Genomic DNA, 24,885 nt, shown 5'->3' on the forward strand with positions numbered 1-24,885 from the left:
AACCGAATTAGTTCAGGTAATCGATTGACCCCCAAATCTAATTCGGTTAAGTTTTTTTTAAATTTTCAATTATTAATTAATTAGATTTGGAACTGGATAATTAATTGAATTATTCGAAATTATTAATAATATATTATAGGCCCAATATATTAGATAAATCTAATACATTATATAAACCCAAAATATAAAAATTAATGGATTTATATATATACATTCTTATAATGTGCTTAAAAAAAGCATCATGAAAACTAAAATTATTTTAAAAATAAAATAAAAAATAAACAAAAAGTGAAAAGAAACATGTAAAATTTTTAGTTAATTCGATTAACTGCTTAAATTAATCGAAATTATTTCGGTCAATTAATAGGCTTCTAAAAAATTCGGTCCGATTAACAATTAGGGGTTTTAAAATCTTGATTATTTTGGTTAATGGTGGTTCAAACTGATCATTTAAATACCCTTATATACAACATTTATAAAAGTGATACTTATTTTCAAGATTACACATCTACAGTGAAGAGAGACGAATAGTGAGGCAAAACATGTTGATTGTAGAGTTACAATAAATTTTGGTAATATCTAATTTCGCTTTGTTCGATTGCCATCCCTAATTTTAGGATATTTTCAATAATCTTTTATGATTATATTATACGTGTTATTTTTATATATTATATTATAGTATAAATTGTCTTTTAATTTTTTATGGTACAATAATCACGAATTTTTTGGACTCATATCCTATTTTTGGGCCTTGTTAGCTTATTTAGGTCAACTTCTTTTGGTACAAGTATTTACTAGGTTTTTGTAACCATTTAAAATATGAGCCTGACTCGTTTTTTTTTTTTAAGTTTGTAATATTTTAAATAATTTTTTTTATATATTATGTAATTTATAACACAAAAATTAAATCATAATAGTATATAATACTTCCATAATATAAATATTAAAAAATATTAAGTTGACTATATATAAAATTTTAATAAATAAAAATATTAAATATTAAGTTAAAAATAATATAGGTGTGCCTAAAATGAGTTTAGGTTAAATATTTATAAATATGGACGAGTTTAGACAAAATTTTAAGCTCATATTAAGCTTGAACAAACATAAAGTGTGTTAATATTATGCCTAAGCTTAACCCTATACATGAACAACCCATGTATCTATCAATCACATCAATGAAATTTTTTACAAGAATTAATTTATTCATTTTTTAAGTAAAGAGAATAAAATATAATCTGATTTTTAATACAAAAACTTTTATTGTACTTTTTACCCATACATGCATTATATATATATAGCTAATGTCTGAAGTAACCATCAAAGCAACATACTCTTGCAGAAAAAATATCATTGATCTCTTTAGCTTTGATCTTTCTGCAAAAAGCTACAATTAGGGTTCCCCTTAAAATCATTACTCTTTTTGCCAATGTAAGCAAAAAAAAACATGATTTTATCACAAGGACAGATAGATCATAAAGTACCTATATCTAAACTAATAAATAATTATGTAAATGAGCTACAAAAAAATATTGTATTAATCAAATCCTATGCCTTTTGTCAACTGATCATCATCGGCAGTTTCGGTTATTAATTCGACAGTGTCTTCAGCCGTGTCCAGTTACTAGTATGTTGTTGCTTCTCGAAAGACCGGTGTCAACTCAACTGCATTGCTTGGCAATAAAATCATCTGATGATAACAGACTGTTTATGAGACGTTTGAGCCTCTCAGCACCGGGACCTGGCTTGAGCTCTGTAGTATTTGTTCGGACGTGATGTGGTAGCGTTACGTTAGGATTTCCTTCGTTGTTGAACCATCCACCGGGGATGAATCCGTTGGCATTGCGGCCTAAAAGCTCCGAATCGATCTTGTCAAGGACTGGTTCGTTCTTGCTGAATTTCCTGGCGAAGGGTGTGTTGCTGTCAACCATCCGTTGGTAATCGTTTACAGTAAGGAAATGCGGATGTTGTTTCGGTGGGTTGTCCCATGATATGAAATGGAGGTCGTGGTTAACGGTGGTGTTCCGGAACTCCTTGGCGTTGCAGATAACGGTATGGAAGTAGCCTTCGGGGGAAGAAAGGAAGTTTGCGTAGTACATGAGGACTATCCTCGGGAGGTTGTCCCAGCCCCATAAACAATACTCGATGAATGGTCGAGAGAGCATCATCCAAGCAGAACCTGATGAAATACGAGCAGAATCGAGAATCAGATGCATATATAAGTGTATATTAAGATCGGCTTCCAAGTTTCAACTCGACGAAACTTATCAACCAATCTGGACCGGTGTTATGGTGGGATGAAAGGAGAAAAAGAAAGAGTGCGTCCCAGGTAAGGATGAGAGAGCATCATCCAAGCAGAATTGAGAATCAGATGCATATATATAAAGTGTATCTTAAGATCGGCTTCCAAGTTTCAACTTGACAAAACTTATCAACCCAATACGAGAGAGCATCATCCAAGCAGAACCTAATGAATACGAGCAGAATCAAGAATCAGATGCATGTATAAGTTTATCTTAAGATCAGCTTCCAAGTTTCAACTCGACAAAACTTATCAACTGGTAAGAAACGGTGTCCGGGGCTGTGGATAGGTAGAGGATTCTTTTCTTACTAGAAATCACCTATTCTAAACATATGCATGGCAAGCAACTTCACTTTAGCTGAAAAGCCGGGATATTCCAACAAAAATGAGATGAGATCAACTCCGGGGTTTCATGAAATCACCTATTCTAGACGTATGCAGTGGGAAGCAACTATCATCTTGGTTGAAATGTTTGACTCCGGGATTTCATGAAATCATCTATTCTAAACATATTCAATGGGAAGCAACTATCATCTTAGCTAAAAAGCTGGGAGATTCTGACAAAAATGAATCATTCGATTCCTGGATTTCACGAAATTACCTATTCTAAACACAACCTGTAGAAAGCAACTATCATCTAAAAAGCTGGGAGATACCAGCAAAAACAAAATGTTCGATTCCAGGATTTCATGAAATCACCTATTCTGAACATATGCAGTAGGAACCAAAACATCCTATATGATCTGGGCAATAATCCAATCTAATTCTAGGACTAAAACAACATTGTGTATTTGATGCATCATAGCAATGCATAAAACCAAGGCGAATGAGTGGCTAATAGCATTAAACCACAATCAGGTTGCATCAGCATTTTGACACTGCATAAAGTAGCACAGAAATGGAAATTTTTCTCACCTGTAAACAGTCTATATGCAGTCGGTACACTCCGTTTCTCCGTAACCCAAAATACATCTGATTTTTGCCGGCTATAAAGCCCTGGATCGATTATAACAGGCTTCGCTCTTTGATACCTGGAAAATCGAGCAAAAAGACATTCCTTAAGCGGATTGGCACACAAGCAATGAACACTTGCTATTTACAGCTACCTATAAATCGAATATCTCGAAAAATCAACAAAGATTAGAACAAAATTTTGAAATTTTAGATGCTAATATGAACATTAAGGGGTGAACCACTAACTCTTTCCATCCAATGTCACTGGTATGCTCGATAAAATTAAGGTCTCTTGGGATAGTTGACAATGTATGGAGCAGATCTGTCACAAAAAAGAAAACATACAAAATGATCCTCCAAATAGATAGAGAAAACTTTCAAAAAATAAAGCATACTAGTATTGGACACGTACCCATATCCAGTACTTACCCAAGTCGGAGTAATATATTAATTAGTTATAATTAGACCCTAAAATGACGGTCTCTTCATAAACATACAAATTAAAGGCACATATATATAGATAGATATAGATACGATCCTTCAAATAGATAGAAAAACCTTTGAAAAATAAAGCATACTCACTTTGGACATGTACCCGTAGCCGGTCCTTATATGAGTCCAAGTAACATGTCAATTAATTATATAATTAGACCCTAAAAAGGCAGTCTCTTCATAAACATACAAATTAAAGGCACACACACACATACGGATACACGATCTTCCAAATAGATAAAAAAAACTTTCAAAAAATAAAGCATACTCGCTTTGGACATGTGCCCGTAGCCGGTACTTACATGAGTCCGAGTAACATGCTAATTAATTATATAATTAGACCCTAAAAGGACAGTCTCTTCATAAACAGACAAATTAAAGGCACATATATATACCAAAGGATCATAAACAATTATCTGTTCTTCATTTTCCATCAAGTATTGTGCCCAAAACCCATGTTCGATATATGATCATTCAAATAGATAGAAAAACTTTCGAAAAATAGAGCATATTCGTATTAGACACGTACCCGTATTTGGTACATACCTGAGTCCAAAGTAACATATTAATTAATTATAATTAGACCCTAAAAAGACAAGTCTCTTCATAAACATACAAATTAAAGGCACATATATATACCAAAGGATCATAAACCATTAATACCCATGCTCGATCCTCCAAATATATAGAAAAACTTAAAGAAAAACCTGTACTCACCCGAGTTCGAGTAACATAATAATTAATTATAGTTAAATTCTAAAGAGGTAGTCCCCTACAAATGGTTATATCTAATTGGAGAAGTCAAAATCTAATTCCTAACAAAGCTAATACAGTCAACAAAACACATATACATATATAGATTGAAGTTTAGTCAAAATTAACAGCATTAAAGCAATCAAACATTAAAATCAAATTACCCCCAGAATTTAAATTTCTAAAATTAGTAACAATTAAAAACAATTCCCACTATTGCTCAAGCTCAAACTCACAAATAAAACCAACCCAAAATCGATAAATTGCTCAAAAAAATCTTTAAAAACTTATTAACAATTACCATCTTGTGTAACCAAAGGATAATCCGAAGCACTCAAGTTAATAAACCAATCCCAATCACCACCTTCCTTAAACAAAATAGCGGCAGCATGAAGAGTATTAGTAACCATAGTTGGCCCTCTATAAGTCACTAGATTAGCTCTAGTAACCATCCTAACATTCCCAACTCGTTTAAAAACCGGTTCGTTTTTAACCAACTCAGCCACTTCCAACCTCTCCTCAGCCGAAGCTTCCAAATCCAAATGTACGGCATACTGGTTCCTTGGATGGTACAAAGCCTTCAAAGTCCTCAACAAGCTAACCCCATCACCGGCTGAGCCGGAGATGAGGTAAGCCAGTTTAGGAACCGGGTTCGGTGAAATCGAAGCAACATGGAGCTTAGATTCCACGAACTGAGGGAGTGGGGGTTTGGGTTTGCGATTGTGGGCGTAGTTTAAAAGAGAAGGAGTTGTTGAAGAAGTTGAAGTAATGGAGATGGTGATGAGGAGAGTTGAGAGGAGAAGAGAAAATGTTAAGAGAAGGAACCATGTTTTCTTCTTGTGAAGCTGGAGCTTAGTTGCAGAGGTGGAATCCATTGATTCCTTTGAGAAAGAAAAATAATGGGGTGGGGGGGGGGCATTGAAATCAAGAAGGATTTTTGGGGTTTCAATGATGAATCCTTTTTGGTTATTGTTTATGGTTTTTTTTTTTTTGAGTGGTGGAGTGTGTGAATCTCTCTTTCAAGCTTTTCAGTGGAAAGAGAGAGAGAGAAACAGAAATGGAAGTGAAAATGAATATGAAAGTCTTCTCATTTTTTATTAGGTTTAATTTTACTCCTAATCCCTATATTTTTTTTAATATTAAATTTACAGTATTTAGAATTTAGTCTTTTTATTTTTATTTTCAAGAATTTATTATTTTTATTTTTTGAATCTAAAAACTATAAGTATAATTTATTAATATTTTAAAAATTCTTCTATTAAATCCAGGTCCATTGTAATTATATTTTTTTTAATTTAATAATAAAATTTTAACAATATTAATAATTAAACTTAAATTTTTAAATCTGAAAAGTTGAAGAATTAAATTTCTAAAAATTAAAGTAAAAGCAGTATATTCCAATTTTATATAGTAATTCAAGTTATTTTTCACTTATAAAAAATATTAATTTTGTGATATAAAATTTAATTATAAAATAACTTTTAAAAAAATTGATTCAAGCTTAAATAATTACAATTTTTTAACATGTGAATCGAAAACGAAACTAAATCGAGTAAATTTTACCATGAATCAAACCGATTTTGATAAAGTTAAATAGAAATTACAGTTCGAATCAATTTCCGAGTTCTTGATTTCTTTCTACACTATCAATTGGATTTAAATTTTTTAATTCGAATCTTTTTGAATATTAGAATGCTACATATTCAAATTTAAACTAGACAAATAAAGGGATTAGATTTCAAAATATAAAGAATAAAGGGAGTGAAGACAAATTAAACCTTTTTCATTATTATGAATGAAACGAAAAAACAAGAGGCATGGAAAAAGTCATGGGGGAGGAGAAAAGGAATTGCATGTTGTTTGTCAATTTTGTTTGATGGGTGAAATGCACGCGCCCTTAATGGAGGGAAATTTTTTTTTCTTATTGGTTGTTTTTTTAATCTAAGGTCAAAAAATCATTCCATTATTTTGCGAAATAAAAATTTTAATTTAATTATTTATTTATTTAAGCTCAAATTTAATTATCTTAAAATTTTATAGGAAAACTCATGAGCTTAATTATTTTTAAAAATATTAATTCAAATTTTAAATTGAAAAAAAAAACACTAAAGATTCAGCCTTTTCTTAGGATAAAAATTCAAAAATTTTGATTTTTATCTTAAATTAAAAGTTAATTTAAAAATAAAACTCTATCACAACAAATTTTGAGTCGAATTAGTACTTAAATTTGGTAATTTTTTTAATTTGGTTCTTAATTTAAGAACTTAACAATTTTTTCAATTTGATCCATGAACTTGAATTATGTTTAGTTGTGATGATGTGGCACTTTAACAAAATCTATGTTTAGGGACCTAAATGAGAAAATCTATCAAGTTTTAGAACTAATTTTGACAAAAAAGTTTAGATTTTAATATAAAAAATACTAAATTCGGGACTAAATATTAATTTACCCCAATTTTTTTATTACTTATACTCAACTGATTACAACTAGTAAAAATACTATAGAGATCTTTGTACTAAAAGTCAATTGCATTTCGTCCCGTCTACTAAAAAATGTGTAAATTAATCTATATACGTTAAATAATAGAACAAATTGATCCATTTAAAACTAATTATTTTACGATATAAAATATTAATTTAATTATTATCTAACTAAACTCAAATTTAATTATTTTAAAAAATTCAGCTTATCCTTTTTTGGATAAACTATTTAAATTGGGTGAGTTGAAATAATTTGATTTTCATTTTAAATTAAATTTAAATTTTAGGGATATTTAGTCCATAAATTTAATAACATTTTTCAACGTAGTTTTTTATTTTTTATTTGTACACATTGATCTCAAATTTTGAAAATATTTTATAATTTAGTCCACGAACTTGGATTCCATTTAAGAATAATTATGTGAAATTCAAATATTATGTCATGTCAACACATAAAAAAATTTAAAAGAAGCATATATAAAATTTTAAAAAAATAAAAAATATATTTTACAGTGTTACATCATTATACCTTAACATAATCGATATTTAATAACCAAATAAAAAATTACAAAATTTAGGGACTAAATGTTATTATCCCAATTTCTCAACTGATTACCACAGAATTTAACAAGAGCCAACCTCTAGGGGAGACATGATCAATGTTTTGAGTACATGAAAGTTACATGATCTTTTTATTTAATTCATATTTTATTTTTAGTTTATTTTTTAAAAATATTTTAATATTCAGTAAAATAATTATTATGTTTCCTTATTTAAAAATTTGCTTCATTTTTCTAATTTTCAATTAATTTAATGAATATAATAATATTTTAAAATTAAACTAAATATACTTTTTTTAATTATTAATTATTTAAGATTGTAAATAAGGGCAAAGAGCGCGTGGATGGAAGACGTTGTGAGAGGAAAGTGGGAATTGGCTGAGTAATAATGAACCTCATGAAAGTGAAGTTTGCCGGTGGCGTGATACTTGAATGCTTTGCTTTTTAATTATTAAAAAAGTAAAATTCGTAAAAAAAAAAAAAAGTTGGAGGGCATTAAGCAAAATTGTAAGGTGAATGGTCATTTCAATGGGCTGATTGTTGTGAGGAATAAATACCCATTATGACCTGACATTTATCCCTTAATGAATTTATAAATACAAAAATTTTATTATTAATTTTAATCTGATAAAAATTTAAGAAATAAAAAAAATCCGAAGTACAATGATGATTTAGGTTTAAGGAAAAAATGAATTTTATTCTATTTTCGTAATAAATATTAAAAATTAAAAATATTGTTTTTAATAGATTTTTATATCTTAATTAAGATTTATTGTCGACAACAATAATTAATTCTTTCACTACATATACTTTTTAAAATAACTGATTATGAAAAAATAAATTTAATGTACATTCTGTAAATAATTTAAAAGTAATTTATAAATATTTCACTTAAATATTTTAGAGATTGTTATATAATTTATATTATATTAAAAATTAAGAATATGAAAGTAAAATAGTAATTTTAATATCTCAATTTAAAATTAATTCACACTTTAGGTTTAACCATCACTACTTAGAATATAACATAAATATGATAAATATTTATTTTATAAAATATAAATATAATATAAAATCGCATTATGTGTTTTTAAAATTTAGTTGTATTTTTGTTTTTTAAAAATTTAATTTTTCTACTTTCAACGTTATTCGGATTTTTTGAGAAATTTAATTTATTTTTTACATATATTTAAATAATTTTAACGTTAACTTTAAATAAAAAAGATTTTTTATTTGACAAAGTCCAGGTGAAAAAAATAAAATATTGATTTAAACAAATATTTTGTTCCATAACTAAATCTATGTCAGATATGATTAAATATCAAACCAAAGTGCCCACAGGTTAACTTAAGAGTCTTTTATTATTATTATTATTATAATAAATTTAAAGGGGCGATTTGAAATTACAATTTATAAATCAAATATGTATTTTTTAGATTTAGAAATTAATTTACTTTCAAAGAATTTATAAATCAAAATTCATGTTGAATTATCAAAACAACTAAATTTATTCGTACGAATTTTTTGTTAAAAATACTGAATAAATATATACTAAATAAAAATTGGTAGAACCTACTATAATATAATAATTATTTTAATAATTAAAAGTTAAAATCGTGTGAAATAAATTATAATTGGATTAATATTAATATTGTTATTAATATAAAAAAATATAAAATATAAAATTTATATTTAATTCTAATAATGGTATAAAAAGAACAAATTTTGTAATATTTTAGCACATTTTTTAAATATATAATACGAATACTTTTGTGACTCCGGAGCCCATACTTAATTGATTAAGCGAAAATATGGATTCAAACTATTATTTTAAATCAATTATATATAATTATAAATGTTATTAACTATTATTTTTAACCGGAACCAAAACCCAACATCAACAATCACCGTAGCCTCATCGGCAGTCTCAACGACCACCCATCCAACACCGTCTCAATCACCATCTCAAATAATAAATTCTTGACGATAACTCCACAAAATTATTTTCAGATTTACTTAATCATTTCAAAATCATTCATCGGTTGATGATGAAGAATATGAAACTCGAAATCAAAAGTAGAGCCAAATTTTAAACGAAAATATGAGAACTCCATAGAAAGACGACCGTTTACATAAGGACTTTTGCGAAAAAGCAAATTCCAAAAACGGATACCAAACACTAGATCTAACCTAATTTCACAATCAATCAAGTAAATACAAACGATCTAAGCTCTTTCACCTCTGATCCTCCTAGCAAGCTGGATATCCTTGGGCATGATAGTAACCCTCTTAGCATGAATTGCACAAAGGTTAGTGTCTTCAAACAATCCGACGAGATAAGCCTCCGCAGCTTCTTGAAGAGCAGCGACGGCGCTGCTTTGGAACCTTAAATCAGTCTTGAAATCTTGAGCGATTTCCCTCACCAGCCTCTGGAAAGGAAGCTTCCTGATCAACAATTCGGTGCTCTTCTGGTACTTACGGATCTCTCTCAAAGCCACGGTTCCTGGCCTGAAACGGTGAGGCTTCTTCACTCCGCCGGTCGCCGGAGCAGACTTACGGGCGGCCTTCGTGGCTAGCTGCTTCCTTGGAGCTTTTCCACCGGTCGACTTCCTAGCTGTTTGCTTTGTACGGGCCATTGATGTGATGATTTCGAGATTTGACAAAATCTGTTTAGCTTATGAGAAATTAAAATAATTTTCGTAGAGAAATTTCTGATGGTGGGATTTGGATGGTTTTAGATTATATATACATATAAGCGAAATTCTGAAGCAGCGGGAAAAGTGAAAATTTTGAATTTTGTGCTTTGCAATTGAAGAATTTTAAACGGATGAATCGAAACCGTAGAGTAGTTGAGTTATCGACGGCTGATGAGTTTTGCAAATGTCGTGATCCGTGTGCGATTGAAAATGACCAATATGATTCGTTCATTCTAAGGGGCATTGTAAGAGAGGATCTAAGCTGTCGATTTACTGAATCATAGATCACGATCCGTGGGATGTCCAGCTAGGCAATGGGAATATGGGATTTTCAGTCCTCACCTTTTACATAATTGTCTTTAAATCTATCTGAATTTATTTCACACAACAATTTTAATTCATTGGAGGAAAATATTGATTCTAAAAAAGCACATGTAACCATTATAGATGTAATCTTAATAATAAAATAATAATAAAACTAAAATTTTTATTATTACTTTTTATAAATTATCATTTTAATATAATTATTTAATAGTATTTTACATTTTTATTTTTAAAATTTTTAAATACTACTCAGACAAATTTGGACATATAGATATCAATATTCAAATAAACTTTGACATTGATTTATTTAAGTTAATTCTAAATTTAAATGTCGATTAAATCTTAACTCAAATTACATAAATAATATTGTCGATACAGGAGACGTGAATTCGAGTGTGCTGAAATATATCATCCTCCTATTAATGAGTTTGGGAGTAATTATTAATAATTTTAAATATTATGTCAAAAAAAGCATATAATTTGAACATAATAAGATTATTTAAAAAATTTAAATTTAATTTTTAATATCTTTTATAATTATACTTTTTAAACTTTACTAATTTGGCAATCCCACATAAACAACTATAGCTAACATAGACCACCGAGACAAAATCAAAATGATTAGCTCAATGATTATTAATGTCCACATCAAAACATAAATGGCCAGCAATGAAAACCATTAGTCAAAGAAATTAATTAATGAGTATTTAGTGTTTGGAATGACATTTGATGCACAGTCGTTACATAAATTTAATATATTATTAATAAATAATAAAATAATGTATTATTATTGAATTAAACAAAAAAATTTATAAATATATACTAATAATTTCATTTAAACATAATTAATATAAATAAATATTAATAATTTTCAAATTTAAGATATTCAGTTTAAAGTATTGAATTTAAAGTTTTAATGATTATTTATAATACATCTATTATTTGTAAGATGTGATGTTATTAATGAATGATACATGTAATTTAAGCATTATAATCCTGATCACAAATTAGACCGGATTCATGTAAAACCCTAACAAAATTCTAATACCTAACAAACAACAAAGCCTCAACGGCTGCCACCAAAATCACTCCAACCACCGCCATTATTTTAAGGGGAAAAAAAATCCTTCCCTTCACTATTTATCCATATGAATTTTACCGCCAATCAATATAATAGACTAAGCCTTCATTTGGTTCATCGTTTAAAGCCAGTGAGGTGCAGTTGGACTCCCAAGCTCACTGGGAAGCTGTTTGGTTGAGTGTTTTAGTGCAACCAAAATCAATTCTCACCACACTGCTATCCCAAAAATCAACTGGAGCTTTCAGCAGCAGTAAGCTCACTGGTTGAACTTCCATTTATTATTTTACCATTTTATCCTTAAAGTTTTTTTATCAACCTATTATTTTTTTCAGATTTGGCGGCCAAATTCTGCTATCTATATTGGAGTTTCAACACACTTTAACCGAGTAAAGTAAGAATTTCAAACAGAGCACCAGCAGAAACGTATTATACCCGGGTAAAATATGAAGGAAAAATGCTTAAAGTTCAAGCTTTTAGCTACTGTCAATAATGGAGAACAGAACTTAAAATTTTTAGAAGGCAAAGGAAGAATGGAGCATATAGAAGAAAATCCGATGATTTCATTCGTTTTAAACATTGGTTATATAATAAAAAATTAAAAATTATTATCATTTTATCTAATAAATAATTTAAATTGATTATATAATTCATTAAAATATTTATAATAAAATATTAAAAGATACATTTTAATATTTTATTAAATAAATTTATAAATTCACATATTTTAATAATTTTATATAACTAAAATAATTTAAAAACTTCTATTATATATAATTCTAATATGATATCTTTAATAATCATTTTTCATTTTTACCTCACCGCTACAGCTGCGTTTAAATCTAAACACACACTTCACCGCTATTTCTAATCTCACCGCTACAATATCCAATCTCATCGCTACAATAACTAATCTCACCGCCGCCGCCACTATTTTTAACCTCACTAGGGTAAACACACAACCCATCCAAGTTAAGCCTAAAACAAATTTATCTGTAATAGTTCCAATAAATGCATTTGAATTTTCAATAATATGATTGTTTAAAATAAATTTGTTTACTGAATATGAACAATAACGCATTCGAACTTCAGAATCGCTTCATTTGCAAATTTAAGAATTTATTAAACGATGTTAGCGAAAATTCTTAATCACAACCGGAAATGTTCAATTTACTAGCAATAAAATTTGGAAGGTATAGATAACTTTAAACAAACGAAAATATTAAACCTCCATTGAAATACACGTCCGTTTACATAAAGATTTTGCCGAGAAAGCAAATTCCAGAAACTAAATCCAAGATCTAGGTCTTTCTGAATTTTAAAATCGATCGAGCAAATACAAGCAACCTAAGCTCTCTCACCTCTAATCCTCCTAGCAAGTTGGATATCCTTAGGCATGATTGTAACTCTCTTGGCATGTATTGCACACAAATTAGTGTCTTCAAACAGTCCGACGAGATAAGCCTCCGCCGCTTCTTGAAGAGCAGCGACGGCGCTGCTTTGGAACCTCAGATCGGTCTTGAAATCTTGCGCGATTTCCCTCACCAACCTCTGGAAAGGAAGCTTCCTGATCAACAGCTCAGTGCTCTTCTGATACTTACGGATCTCTCTCAAAGCAACAGTTCCTGGCCTGAAACGGTGAGGCTTCTTCACTCCACCGGTCGCCGGAGCGGACTTACGCGCGGCCTTTGTTGCTAGCTGCTTCCTCGGAGCTTTTCCTCCGGTTGATTTCCTAGCTGTTTGCTTGGTACGAGCCATAGATGAGATAATTCGGAGATAAGAGGTGAAATCTGTTTGGCTTGCGAGGAAATCAAGAAAATTTCGCAGAGAAAATTCTGATAGTGGGAGTTGAATGATTTTGGGTTACATATATAAAAGGTGGAAGTCCGGAGCAGCGGGAAATGTGAAAATTTTGAATTTTGTGCCTCGTAAATAAAGATTTTTAAATGGGAAAATCTGAACTGTAGATTTGGTAAGTTATCGACGGTTCCTGTGTCTATCCATGTGCGATGGAAAGTGCCAATAAGATTCGTTCTATTAAGCGGCTTTTTTGTTAAAGTTTTGGCTCCTTTCAATTTTTTATTGTTCGAGGAGTGTAAGAGAGGATCTAGGCCGTCCATTGACTAAATCATGGATTACAATCCGTGGGATATCCAACTAGCCAATAGGAAAACGAGATTCATCCGCCACCTTTTTTTTTAATCCAATTAGGTGGCATAATAATTTTTTATAATAACTAATGAGAACCATAACAACAAAAATAATTTAATCTTTAGATTAAAAATAATAATTTTAAGTCATAAATTATTGATATCGTCAAATAAAAATATTTATGAATATTTTTTTTGTCGATTGTGTCTTAGCTCAATTGATATAGGTATTATTGTTAATAAAATAGAGCATGGGTTCAAATACGTTAAAGCTCATTTTCATCCTATTTATAAGTTAGGGAGTGACTATTATCTTTTAAGTCTTTATTGTTTTATACCATTAATAAAATAATAGTATTATTTAGCAGATTTCTTGCGTGAACGAATGAGGTTATTGAAATCAAGATGATAAAGTTCATATTTAATAGTATACGTTTCTCCTCATTTGAAATTATCAAGCTTAACTTAATAAGAAGAATCCACTATCTTCAAACAATTACAACTAATGAACCTAAACCTAAAACACCCCAGTGATGATTCCTCACAGTTGTGCTTTCGAAACTTTCGAAGATTAAATTACTCACTACTAAATTCTCTCCCCAATAACTTAATCTATGAAACCGTGACACAACTTTTATAATCTCAAATGCACTCTCACAAATAACGCTCATCACTTTAACATACAAGTTCTCTTAATTAACCGATACAACAGCCTATACAATCCTCTCAATTAATATAATAAACAACAACTAAAATAGTTGGAAACAATATTTTATTAACAACCAAAGTAAAATGGACTGTTAGTAGATAAGTCTTCAATGTTTCGATCCAATCTAACTTCCTTAATTCAAGGGGTTCAATATAAGTGATCCGATTCGACCTTCAAAATAAGTTCCTTCAAGTGACGTGATTTTCATTTATGGACTTGATTCACTCCATGATATCAACTTAATCCAAAGATACGATCCAATAAATTGACAATATTCTAAATATAAGGAAGTCGTTTTGTCGTAGTAATTGAGAAAATGGGCATTTAAACACATTGCAATAACTTTAAATATTTAAAAAGTTTTCAAATTTTGATGTTGCGATGTATAAAGATTTAGGTTTCATCTCTAGCAACCACGTCCTTGTCTTCAACTTTTTTTTTATAAAAATTATGTTATTATACAATTTTTTTTCAAAATATTTAAATTCAAATTTTCAACTCTAAATGTAAATGAGATTTTAACGCACACAAAGTTAACCCTCGACCTTTAAATTTAAATAATTATTATCAAATCAAATAGTTTAAGTTACTGAATAAGTCAAATTTGAATATCTTGAATTTAAATCCAATAACTCGAGCGGCATAAGGGTTCTTGCCTTGAGGCAATGAATTTTTTCTATTGCAAAGTATTTCACGAATCAAAATATAGAGCTATCTCGAATCCATGGGCCATAGAGGTGATATTTTAGAGTTTCTCCTTAAATGAGCATTCTCTATCAGAGTTGCTAAACTTGCCTAACATGACACACGATTAGCAGTCTCTTGTACTTGACATGAAAGCCGAAATCATCAAGATCTTTCCTTTTAGTTTAAAGTCAGCCCACGGGGGCTCTTCAACTTTGAGTTCAACCTTGTTTTTCATCTTCCCTCCCAAAAGGTGTTAGCCTTGTCTCCTCGATATGTATCAATTAGGCAATGGAGAAAATTGCTTCTTTAAAGGTGGCTTGAATTGGCTAGTCTTTGATTATCAAGGGGCTATCTATTGTGGAGCAGGGTCCTTGATTCACGACAAGGAGTTTGTCATCTTCCTTCTCAAAGATGAAAATGTACTCAATGGGGCCATCTGAAGGCCAAGCTCGGGTCAGAATGCTGTCCAATTGCTTAATCCTAGTTGGTTTTTTTAAGGACAATCATTCTAAATAAGGGGAGTGTCTTTCCATCCTTAGCTTGTAATCCCATTGTTTCAAGTTCATACACTAATAATAGTTCTGAGGAAATGGCATCCGATGTGTTGAGAACGAAACTAGGCCTTATATAGAAGAAAAGGAACAATATGGTTGTACAAATGAGCTTCAATAGATTTGAGGTACCGAACTCTTAGTCGTGTAAGATTACAAGCATTGAGGATTACTCTAGAAAGAAAAGACTTGCACCAAGGGATGTATAAAAACTGATGGCACAGCTGAACCAAAAGGCTAAGGGCTAGAGGGTGAAAAGAAAGTCGAGCGAGAAAGGCAGTACCACCCCTTCTGAAGTTCCAAGATCATCATTTTATGGAGCACAAGGGGTCTAAATGATCCCTTAAATAATAAACAAATAAAGAAAGAATGTAAAGAGGGGTTAACAAATTATAGGTGAAAATCATAGGACTATTGGAAACTAGAGTTAGAGAACATAATGTTACTTTTTAGAACACAAGTTTGCACATGATAAAAGTACTATAAAAACCCTTGTACTAAGATTTGGTTCATATTTTATCTTTATTTAAAAAAATAGTAAATTAATCAATGTAAGTTAAATTAAAGAGCTAATCAATTCTTCTATTAAAAAATTCTATTTTTATTCTTTAAAATTGATTTTATACACCAAAATGAGGTATACATCATGCAACTATTTAACTATTTTATCAACCACATTTAACAGTAAAAGAGATAATAAAAAATTAACAAAAAAAAATTAATTTGCTATTTGATTTTAACATATACTGACAAATTTACTCTTTTTTTTAAGTAAAATAAAATAAAATTTAATATGACTTACCTTCATGGTACTTTACCGGACGAATTTGACCATAATAAATTGGCAGATTGTTAATATTGATGTTGATTATGATGTCTCTAACTAGCCGCCCACCCATTTTGTGGATTCTAATGAATCTATCGCATTTTCTTATCTATCTTATCTATTGTTTATGGCAATAACAATAGTGACTAGTGAATTTTGTATAGGACAGGCTACAGGCTTTGCAACTAGTTAGCATTGGCAATAACCTTTGGGGTATTATTGCCTTCACTACCACGTTTGTAATGAACCCATGGACCATCCTTCCATAGGTCGACTCTAGCACTTCTCTCTACTATCACCAGGTTGACTTATGATTGGTTATGGTAGGAGAGCTTTGCAATTAAGGGACAATACTATGAACCTGTAACAGCACTAATACAACATATTAACAAGTTATGTTAAAACATCGATTAAAACTTCATTGATACTAAGATGTGCTAAAAGATCAATTCAAGATTATCCTTTTTTCCTCAGTTCATAAGAAAACCTAATAGGACACAACAACGACATTTTTTTAAGGTCGAATACTAAAACAGCGGCTCGATAGTGGCACGACTTAATCAGTCAAAGTCTCTAAAGGAGCGACCACCACATTCCAAGAGGCCCATCACACCGAATACGAGTTACGTAATATCTTTAGATTAGGAGCTTCTCAATGGCATCCTGCATTTCACAAATGAAGAATATAAGCAAATGCAAACAGCCATGAGTTTTATAATGGAAGAAATTTGTTTCGGAAAGGAAAGTATACCTTGAGCTGTTGTATTTGCGATTTCAACTGGCTTCCTTCATTTGATGTGACGGAGCATGCGATTACAGGTCTTGTGACACCGCATGCTCGGCCAAGTGCTTGCTTTGAGGGAACAAATACATATGGGACATTCTGCAGAAGTTCAAACACGGAGGTTATCATTGTAATCTTTAAGCAAAAGCCATTGGAAAATAATTTTTCCTCCATGGAAAGGAATCAAAGTCATGGCAGTCTATGTTTGTTTCCATAATAAACTTTATAATGAGCTATATGAACCATCAAAATATCATAGGAATGCTTCATAGCTCAAGAATGGAAAACATGTCATATAAAACATAGAGTGCAATAATCTTATGTTAAATTCCTATGTCATTGACTCTTCATTTTTTCTTGAAATACCCTTGTTCAACACTCATTTCCAATGCATATCCAAACATGAGTACGGGTATATGATCTTCCAAAAATCCATCCAAATACATGAAAAACTTGAAATAAATTGAGTATACCCATATTGGATACATATGAATATATATATACTCACTGATTCCTCAGCCTATATTGGCTCATGCTTTTGCAGAAGAATCAAAGTTCCAAATCCATAGCTAGGGACATTACTAACTTGAAGCAATCAAACTATTTGTCAAAAAACCTCTCAAAGTTACATAATTTGCAAGACCGGTTCCAGTAATTAACTCAATAAACACAACAAAACATTATACAACCATTAGCATGTCAACCATAAACATGAAACAAGCAAAGGTAGGCTCCAAAAATGTTCAAACTCCTGTTATTTCATATAGTTTTATGCACAAACCTTTAGCTACCTTCTACTATCATACTATACTGTATACATTACATACCAAGAAAATAAACAAAAATATCATACATAAATCCCATAAAACTAATTTACCTTATCTTCAGCAAGCAAAGGAAGATGCAAAAGAATCTCAAGAGGCTCAGTATCGGCAGCCATGACAACAAACTCCGATATACCTCTATTAAGTGTCTTAGTAGCTGAAACCCAACAAAATAAAGAAACCCCCGTATCAGAACACAACCAGAAAAACCACAAAAAAAGGAAAAATGGGTATCGTTCCAAACCTTCATTAGCTCCCTTTTTGAGCTGCTTGTAGTTAGCAGCTTGTTGAACGAGATCCAAAATCGTCGTCGTTAATTGAGCATCTGCTAAAGGGTATGCTTTGGGGTTCACTGGTTCTCCAGTCTGCAAAAAATAAGACGCCAATTTGGGTTAATGCAAAGAATAAATATCATTTTGGGTTAGCAAACATTAACCGAATTGAGAGAGAAAACGAAGTACCATTTTTGGTTTGTCAGAGACGGCTAGGGTTTTCTTTTAGAGGTAATAAGATTTAGGGTTTAAGAGAGTAAGTTAATGCAAAGATGACCGACATGATTTTATAAGTTGTGTGAGTCGGGTCGGTTAACATGGTTTATGCCCATGGATCTGACCCGTATTTTTTCTTTGGATTGGGTCTGAACTAAAAGCCCAAATTAGATTTGTCCACATTTAGGGTAAGAAGAAATTGGTTATAACCAATATGTGTTCGGTTAACTCCATTTTATTGGTTTAATTGGTTATTGTCTTGATTATGATTAAGGTGGGTTGTGGGTTATTAAAATTCTTAATTCGATTTTTAATTTAATATAATATTTTTAATTCTAAATATTATTGATAGAAGATGGAGACTGTAGTGATTTGAGATGATTTATTCGATGGGTAGAGTTAAAGAGGCTGAAAATGGTGGATGAGAGAGAGAGATCTAGTCCTATGTCCTGAGTTATCTTATATACAACACAGTCGGCCTTTTCTAAGGCGTGACATGTTATTTTATTATTGGCTTCGTACTTTCTAGAGCTCAGTTGATCTAATAATGTCTCTTCCTCTTAGATATTAGTTGTTATTAGGGACAGATTTAAAGGGGTTGGTAAGAACTTAACTCTTTTAAAATGAAAATTTTCATTTAAACCCTTTATAATTTATAAAATTTTAAATTAGTAATGATAAAATTATACTTTATCTCCTCATAAATAATAAAAAAATAATTTTATCCCTTGAAAATTATAAAAATATAATTATTAAAACGATAAAATTATATTTTTACTATCATAAAAATATATAATTTAATTTCTGCCCCTAAAATTTTCTAATTCGTCTCTAACCTTAAGTAGTATTTTTGAATCCACCATTTGTCGTGTCAGAGAGATCTAATTTAGTAAGTGCAATCTATGGATGACAAATGCCTAGTGTTTGTCAAAAGTGCCCATGGTGGATGCTCACCTGGTTGTTAACGAGGTAGAGAGTGAGAGCATGTAGTGGGCTTGTGATGTAACCAAGGAGGTCAAGTCGTCAATCATGAGGTCGAGGGCTGGCTGGTGATTTAGGGCCGGTTCGTGAGGTACATGCAAAAATTAACAAATTAACAAAGCCCTGAAAGACTCGATTGGAATATGCTAAAATTTCATAAGAGTCTAAAATCTGATTACAGCAAGTTTATCAGATCAAAATACACAGATTTTGAATTTTTTTTAATATCCCAAAAACTCCAAAAGCAACCAAAATCTGGTAAAGATTATATATTGCATATTTCCCTGGAAAATCAACTAAAACAGTTTTCTAATTCATGTTTATGCCCCAATCTCTAAACCATCAACTTTGGAGGGATGTTCAAATCTAGTCCCAGCCACTGGCAATAACCGATCCGTAACTGTACGCATATTCGTATGGAGCGGCGGCGGCATCAGTGTAGAGATAATTGACATTACCGGTTTTGACAGAAGGATCGGAGTAAAAGTTGCCACTGCTAAGAAAAGGTTGATCATTGACACTTGCAGCAGCCTGGTAACCATCAATGGCAGGAACAGCATAAGTATCATTGTAATTGCTTGAAGATGCTGTGCCTTTTCGGAAGTCGTAGCCACCAAAATCGGGTCCACTGTGTCTAACCCAACCGCTGGCAGAGTGATTCTCAGCATGTTGGACTAGCCAAGATGGAACTTCCTGGTTTGACTCCTCCATTAATTCAGTCAATGACTTTGCTAGAGGCATGTTCTTGTCGCTGAAGAACGCGGTAGCCAGTCCGCATTTCCCGGCACGGCCGGTCCGACCTATCCGATGCACGTAATCATCTATGTTTTTCGGCATGTCAAAGTTAATAACGTGTGCAACATGAGGGATGTCAAGTCCACGTGAAGCAACATCAGTAGCAACTAGTATTGGAGTAGCACCACTTTTGAAAGATCTCAGAGCTTGCTCTCTTTCCTACAAATTTGAAAGATAAATACATGTTACGTTACACCAACTTTTCATTTTTCTTGAAATACCCATCTCTGACAACATTATTCCGATGCCATATCTGGACATGAATATAGAGATACACACCTAGAAATATGCATAATATAATTAGGCATATTAAGAAAGGTAGGAAATAAGGTATGAAGCTAACCATCTGCACTTTGTCACCATGCATTGCAATGGCTGGAAAACCGTTCCTCGATAACCAACGTTCCAATTCATTTGCGCCTCTCTTTGTCTCCACGAAAACAAGAGTTAAAGCATGCTGCAAAACATTAAAAAAAGAATCTCTTTATCAACATGTTTAAACATAAATGAATGCATTGGTCTGCAGAAGGGTATCCGTCAGGACCCCGAGAATACCGGTGATGATGAGGCTCCCATATGATGATGACATTCAACTTAATATAACATAATGAACATCGTAATGGCAGCTGGCATTACCTTGCTATGGGGAGTTGCATTGGACCTTTGAGAACGAAGAAGATCCAAAAGATGGCTTCTTTTGTCCATTTCTTGAACTAATTCAACTCTCTGGACAATCAAATCAGTGCTGGAACCAACCCTTCCAACAGCCAAAAATATATAGTCCGAAAGGAAATCGGAAGCAAGTCTCTGCAAAACAAAGGTTGCATGAAAACAATTGTGCCAAACACGAGTATGTTCAAGTTTTTTTTCAAGATTTCTATGTATTTGGAGAGTCTTCAAGGATTATATGCATCAAGCATGGATACTTCAGCTAGGTTACTTGGATGCACCGAATACGAGTATGTTCAACTAGGAGGGCCTTAATTCAAAGACATATCCTCTTACTCACATCAAGATATGCTTCAAACATGTATACTTCGTACTTCAAGATTACCATGTATGTATCCATTATGTTACATGGACTCTTGCGCAACATGCATACTTGAACTTTGATGGAACAAACATGAATATATTCAACTTGGAGGTTTTTAATTCAAGGACCATATCTCCCCGTACTCAAATCTGGATATACTTCAAACATGGATACTTCATTCATCAAGATTACCACGTATCAACCATGTTACATGGACTCGAGTGCATTAGACACAGGTGTGTCCAATTTTTTCAAGTTACATGGACTTGGATGCATCAAACACGGATATGTTCTTAATTCAAGGACCATTTCCCTAAACCCACATCTGGATATAGGTTCAAACACTGACACTTCATACATCAAGATTACCATGTATCAACTATGCTACATGGACTCAAGTGCATCAGACATGGATTTGTTCAAGTTTTTTCAAGATTTTTATATATTTAGAAGGTGTTCAATGGTCATATTCCGATATCCAATGAAAAGCAAATAGAGGCATAGAATTGAAACCTGTATATCATCTGGAAATGTAGCACTGAAAAGCATAGTTTGCCTTGTTCCAGGTGGAGGCATGTCCATTTGCTCAACAATCTTACGAATCTGAGGCTCAAACCCCATATCCAACATTCTATCTGCCTCATCTAAAGCTAAATATTTTATCATCCCAAGTGAAACCCTTGCTCTCTCAATCATATCCACCAGCCGGCCAGGTGTAGCAACCAGTATATCAACACCTTTTTCTAAGCTTCTCAACTGAAGAACCAAAAAAAAAAAACACCAATATTGTGGCCATTGCATATCAGATCATACAGAATGATCGAACCAAATTGATGAAAATGAATAATAATCAAGAATCAAAGAAAAAAGCACCCAAATCCCCTTTTTCTTTATCTATATTACTCAGTTTACGATGTTAAATTTACCTATATATGTGCATGCATGGAAGTATGTATACATGTGTATATAAAGAATACCTGCTGATAAATAGGAGTCCCTCCATATGCAACAGAGATTTTAACACCAGTCATATAAGCAAATTTCTTTGCCTCTTCGAATATCTAATAACACACCATTAAAAAATAAAAATAAACAAATGATTAAAGAAAGGCAATATTATTTCTTCATAATAAAAATAATATAATATTTTCACCAACTCCAAGTAAGAAAAAAATAAAAGCAAAGATCTCACCTGACAAGACAACTCTCTGGTAGGAGCTAAAATAAGGGCAAGGGGACACGCCACCGCCGCACTTCCGCCAACGCCACCACCATCACCATGACCGGAAACCAAGGATGGGTCCTTTAAAACCCCAGAAATGATGGGAAAACAGAAGGCAGCCGTTTTGCCTGATCCTGTTTGAGCACAAGCCATCAAGTCCCGACCGGCTACCGCTATGGGTATAGCGTAGCGTTGTATTGGCGTTGGCTTCAGGTAATTGCACCTCCTTATATTTTTCTTCAAACCATCCCCCAAACCGATTTCCGCAAATGTCGCCACCGGCGGCGGTATGTTGTCGCCGCTCGCTTGTACCGGAATGTCCTCGTAGGCTTCCAAGTTGTTGTTAGTCTCGTTTGTTCCTTCTAACGCGTCGTCAATAACTTCAAGCTCGTCGAACTTTTCATCTTCCCAGTTCAGGTTCCGGCGACCGGCGAACCGTGGTCCACGGCCACGGCCTCGACAGCGGGTGGAACGAGCGGGTTGGTGAGAGTTAAAACGTGAGCGAGTTAACTCAGGGGTACGGGTAGCATTGTCAAGAAAGCCAGCATTGTCATTTTGAGGTCTCAAATGGGGAGGAAGGTACCTTGGTCTAGTTGGGCGAGTCGGTTTCCAAGTTGACTCAGTAAACACACCATTCCGAGTCATCCTTTTTTTCGTTTTCACCTTCACCTAGCTTAAAAGAAACCCAAAAAAACCCCAAAAACTAAAAAACACCCATGAAAGGAATTTAAACGCAGAGAAACATGATGAAACGAAAAGGGTATCTTGATTTATATATAAAAAACAAGAAGTTAGCTCTGGTTTTCTTTATTTGTTTCTTTCCCAACAATGGAAACAAATGAAAAAAAAAACACTGTAAAGAAACTCTAATGAAACTCTCTGTTAACTCTCTCCCCACTGTCCGCTATTTTTAAGGGTACTGAAGGTGGAAAAAATGGCGGATTTACGAGAACAGAGAAAGGAAGGGTTATCATTACTTTTATAAACGTTTCATTTCCATGTGAAGAAGGGGTTACGTGGGAGATGAAAAGGAACAGAGGAGGGGTTTATAGAAAGGGGAGGGAGAGAAGAACGCGAAAAGTGTAAGCTTTTTTTTTTGGTGAAATGAAATATCTATGGAGGCTATCCACGTTTCGAGGTATTGTTGATTACTGTTCATTTCATTTAAAAGGTATAATTTTAATTGTGGTCCCTAAACTATGCAGTTATTTTCATTTCGAGATCTCGTTGGTTGTTAATTGCCAATTTTTGTTCTTTTCATTTAAGAATATATAATTTTTATTTTGATCCCTCTTTTAGGCAGTTATTTGCTTTTCGAGATGTATTGGTTAATAAATGATAATTGCTTATTTGAGTTTTTTTTTCATTTACAACGGTATAAGTTTGATTTTGGTCCTTCTATTGTGCAGTTATTTGCATTTCAATATCATATTGGTTGATAATTGCCAAACTTTTGTTTTCTTTTTTTAGGCTGAAGAGTGTAAAAACTGTCAAACTTTTTTTAAAAAAATAAGTCTCTATTTTTTTTTCACTTAATTAGGTTCTTAAACTTTTAAAATGTATCAAAAAAGCCCTCAAACTTTTTCAAAAAAATAACTAAGCCCCTACTTTTTTTCACTCAATTGGGTACTTAAACTGTCAAAACGCATCAAAAAGGCCATTTGACTATTGAAGTTAACCGCCCTTAACTTTTTCAATTAAAGCCACCACATGTCACAATAACGACATGAAATATAGTAAAAAATGATAAAAATAAAAATTAATAAAAGTTATAAAAGTTATTATGTTTTAATAAAAATATTAAAAATTAGAAAAAAATAGAAAAAATTATAAAAATAGTAAAAAATTTATAAAAATTATCATACCAAAAGAAACATTTTATAATTTTTCTATAAATTTTATTGATTTTAATTTTATTACCATTTTTCGCCACATGTCACGCTTTGTTGCGACATGTGATAGCTTTAACTAAAAAAAACTAGGGGATCGTTAACTTTAACGGTCATCGGTTAAAGTTAATAGTTAAAGAGTCTTTTTGATGCAATTTATAATTTTTTTACGATTTTTATAAAATTTTACAATTTTTTATGACTTTTTTATATTTAATAATTTTAATAAAAATTTAATATTTTTATATTTTTTATTAAAATTTAATAACTTTTATAACTTTTATTGATTTCTATTTTTTATCTTTT

At 31.8% G+C, this 24,885-nt stretch overlaps 5 protein-coding genes across 5 annotated transcripts; all 5 read right to left on the reverse strand.

Moving 5' to 3' along the window:
• Positions 1 to 1,336: 1,336 nt before the first annotated feature.
• Positions 1,337 to 5,590, reverse strand: LOC121204758 (beta-glucuronosyltransferase GlcAT14B). Its single transcript, XM_041075266.1, has 4 exons — positions 4,803 to 5,590; positions 3,503 to 3,578; positions 3,218 to 3,333; positions 1,337 to 2,179 (listed from the first exon to the last, which is right to left on the reverse strand). The coding sequence occupies exons 1-4, from the start codon at positions 5,374 to 5,376 to the stop codon at positions 1,662 to 1,664; spliced, it is 1,284 nt and encodes a 427-aa protein (XP_040931200.1). The 5' UTR covers positions 5,377 to 5,590; the 3' UTR covers positions 1,337 to 1,661.
• A 4,039-nt stretch (positions 5,591 to 9,629) lies between these two features.
• LOC121204760 (histone H3.2) lies at positions 9,630 to 10,328 on the reverse strand. The gene has a single exon (XM_041075268.1). The coding sequence runs from the start codon at positions 10,176 to 10,178 to the stop codon at positions 9,768 to 9,770; it is 411 nt and encodes a 136-aa protein (XP_040931202.1). The 5' UTR covers positions 10,179 to 10,328; the 3' UTR covers positions 9,630 to 9,767.
• Positions 10,329 to 12,844: 2,516 nt separating this feature from the next.
• On the reverse strand, positions 12,845 to 13,598 carry LOC121204759 (histone H3.2). Its single transcript, XM_041075267.1, has one exon. It carries the CDS (start codon positions 13,396 to 13,398, stop codon positions 12,988 to 12,990), a length of 411 nt encoding a protein of 136 aa, XP_040931201.1. The 5' UTR covers positions 13,399 to 13,598; the 3' UTR covers positions 12,845 to 12,987.
• Positions 13,599 to 16,961: 3,363 nt separating this feature from the next.
• Positions 16,962 to 18,743, reverse strand: LOC107909217 (NHP2-like protein 1). The gene is made up of 5 exons (XM_016836678.2): positions 18,633 to 18,743; positions 18,416 to 18,536; positions 18,225 to 18,328; positions 17,315 to 17,446; positions 16,962 to 17,226 (listed from the first exon to the last, which is right to left on the reverse strand). Exons 1-5 carry the CDS (start codon positions 18,633 to 18,635, stop codon positions 17,200 to 17,202), a joined length of 387 nt encoding a protein of 128 aa, XP_016692167.1. The 5' UTR covers positions 18,636 to 18,743; the 3' UTR covers positions 16,962 to 17,199.
• Positions 18,744 to 19,764: 1,021 nt separating this feature from the next.
• LOC121204761 (DEAD-box ATP-dependent RNA helicase 52C) lies at positions 19,765 to 23,807 on the reverse strand. The gene is made up of 6 exons (XM_041075269.1): positions 22,661 to 23,807; positions 22,446 to 22,529; positions 21,982 to 22,224; positions 21,072 to 21,242; positions 20,779 to 20,892; positions 19,765 to 20,594 (listed from the first exon to the last, which is right to left on the reverse strand). Exons 1-6 carry the CDS (start codon positions 23,333 to 23,335, stop codon positions 20,007 to 20,009), a joined length of 1,875 nt encoding a protein of 624 aa, XP_040931203.1. The 5' UTR covers positions 23,336 to 23,807; the 3' UTR covers positions 19,765 to 20,006.
• Between the last annotated feature and the right edge of the window lie 1,078 nt (positions 23,808 to 24,885).

This window comes from Gossypium hirsutum, chromosome A08, assembly GCF_007990345.1.
Source record: "Gossypium hirsutum isolate 1008001.06 chromosome A08, Gossypium_hirsutum_v2.1, whole genome shotgun sequence".
Classification (NCBI taxonomy): Eukaryota; Viridiplantae; Streptophyta; class Magnoliopsida; order Malvales; family Malvaceae; genus Gossypium; species Gossypium hirsutum.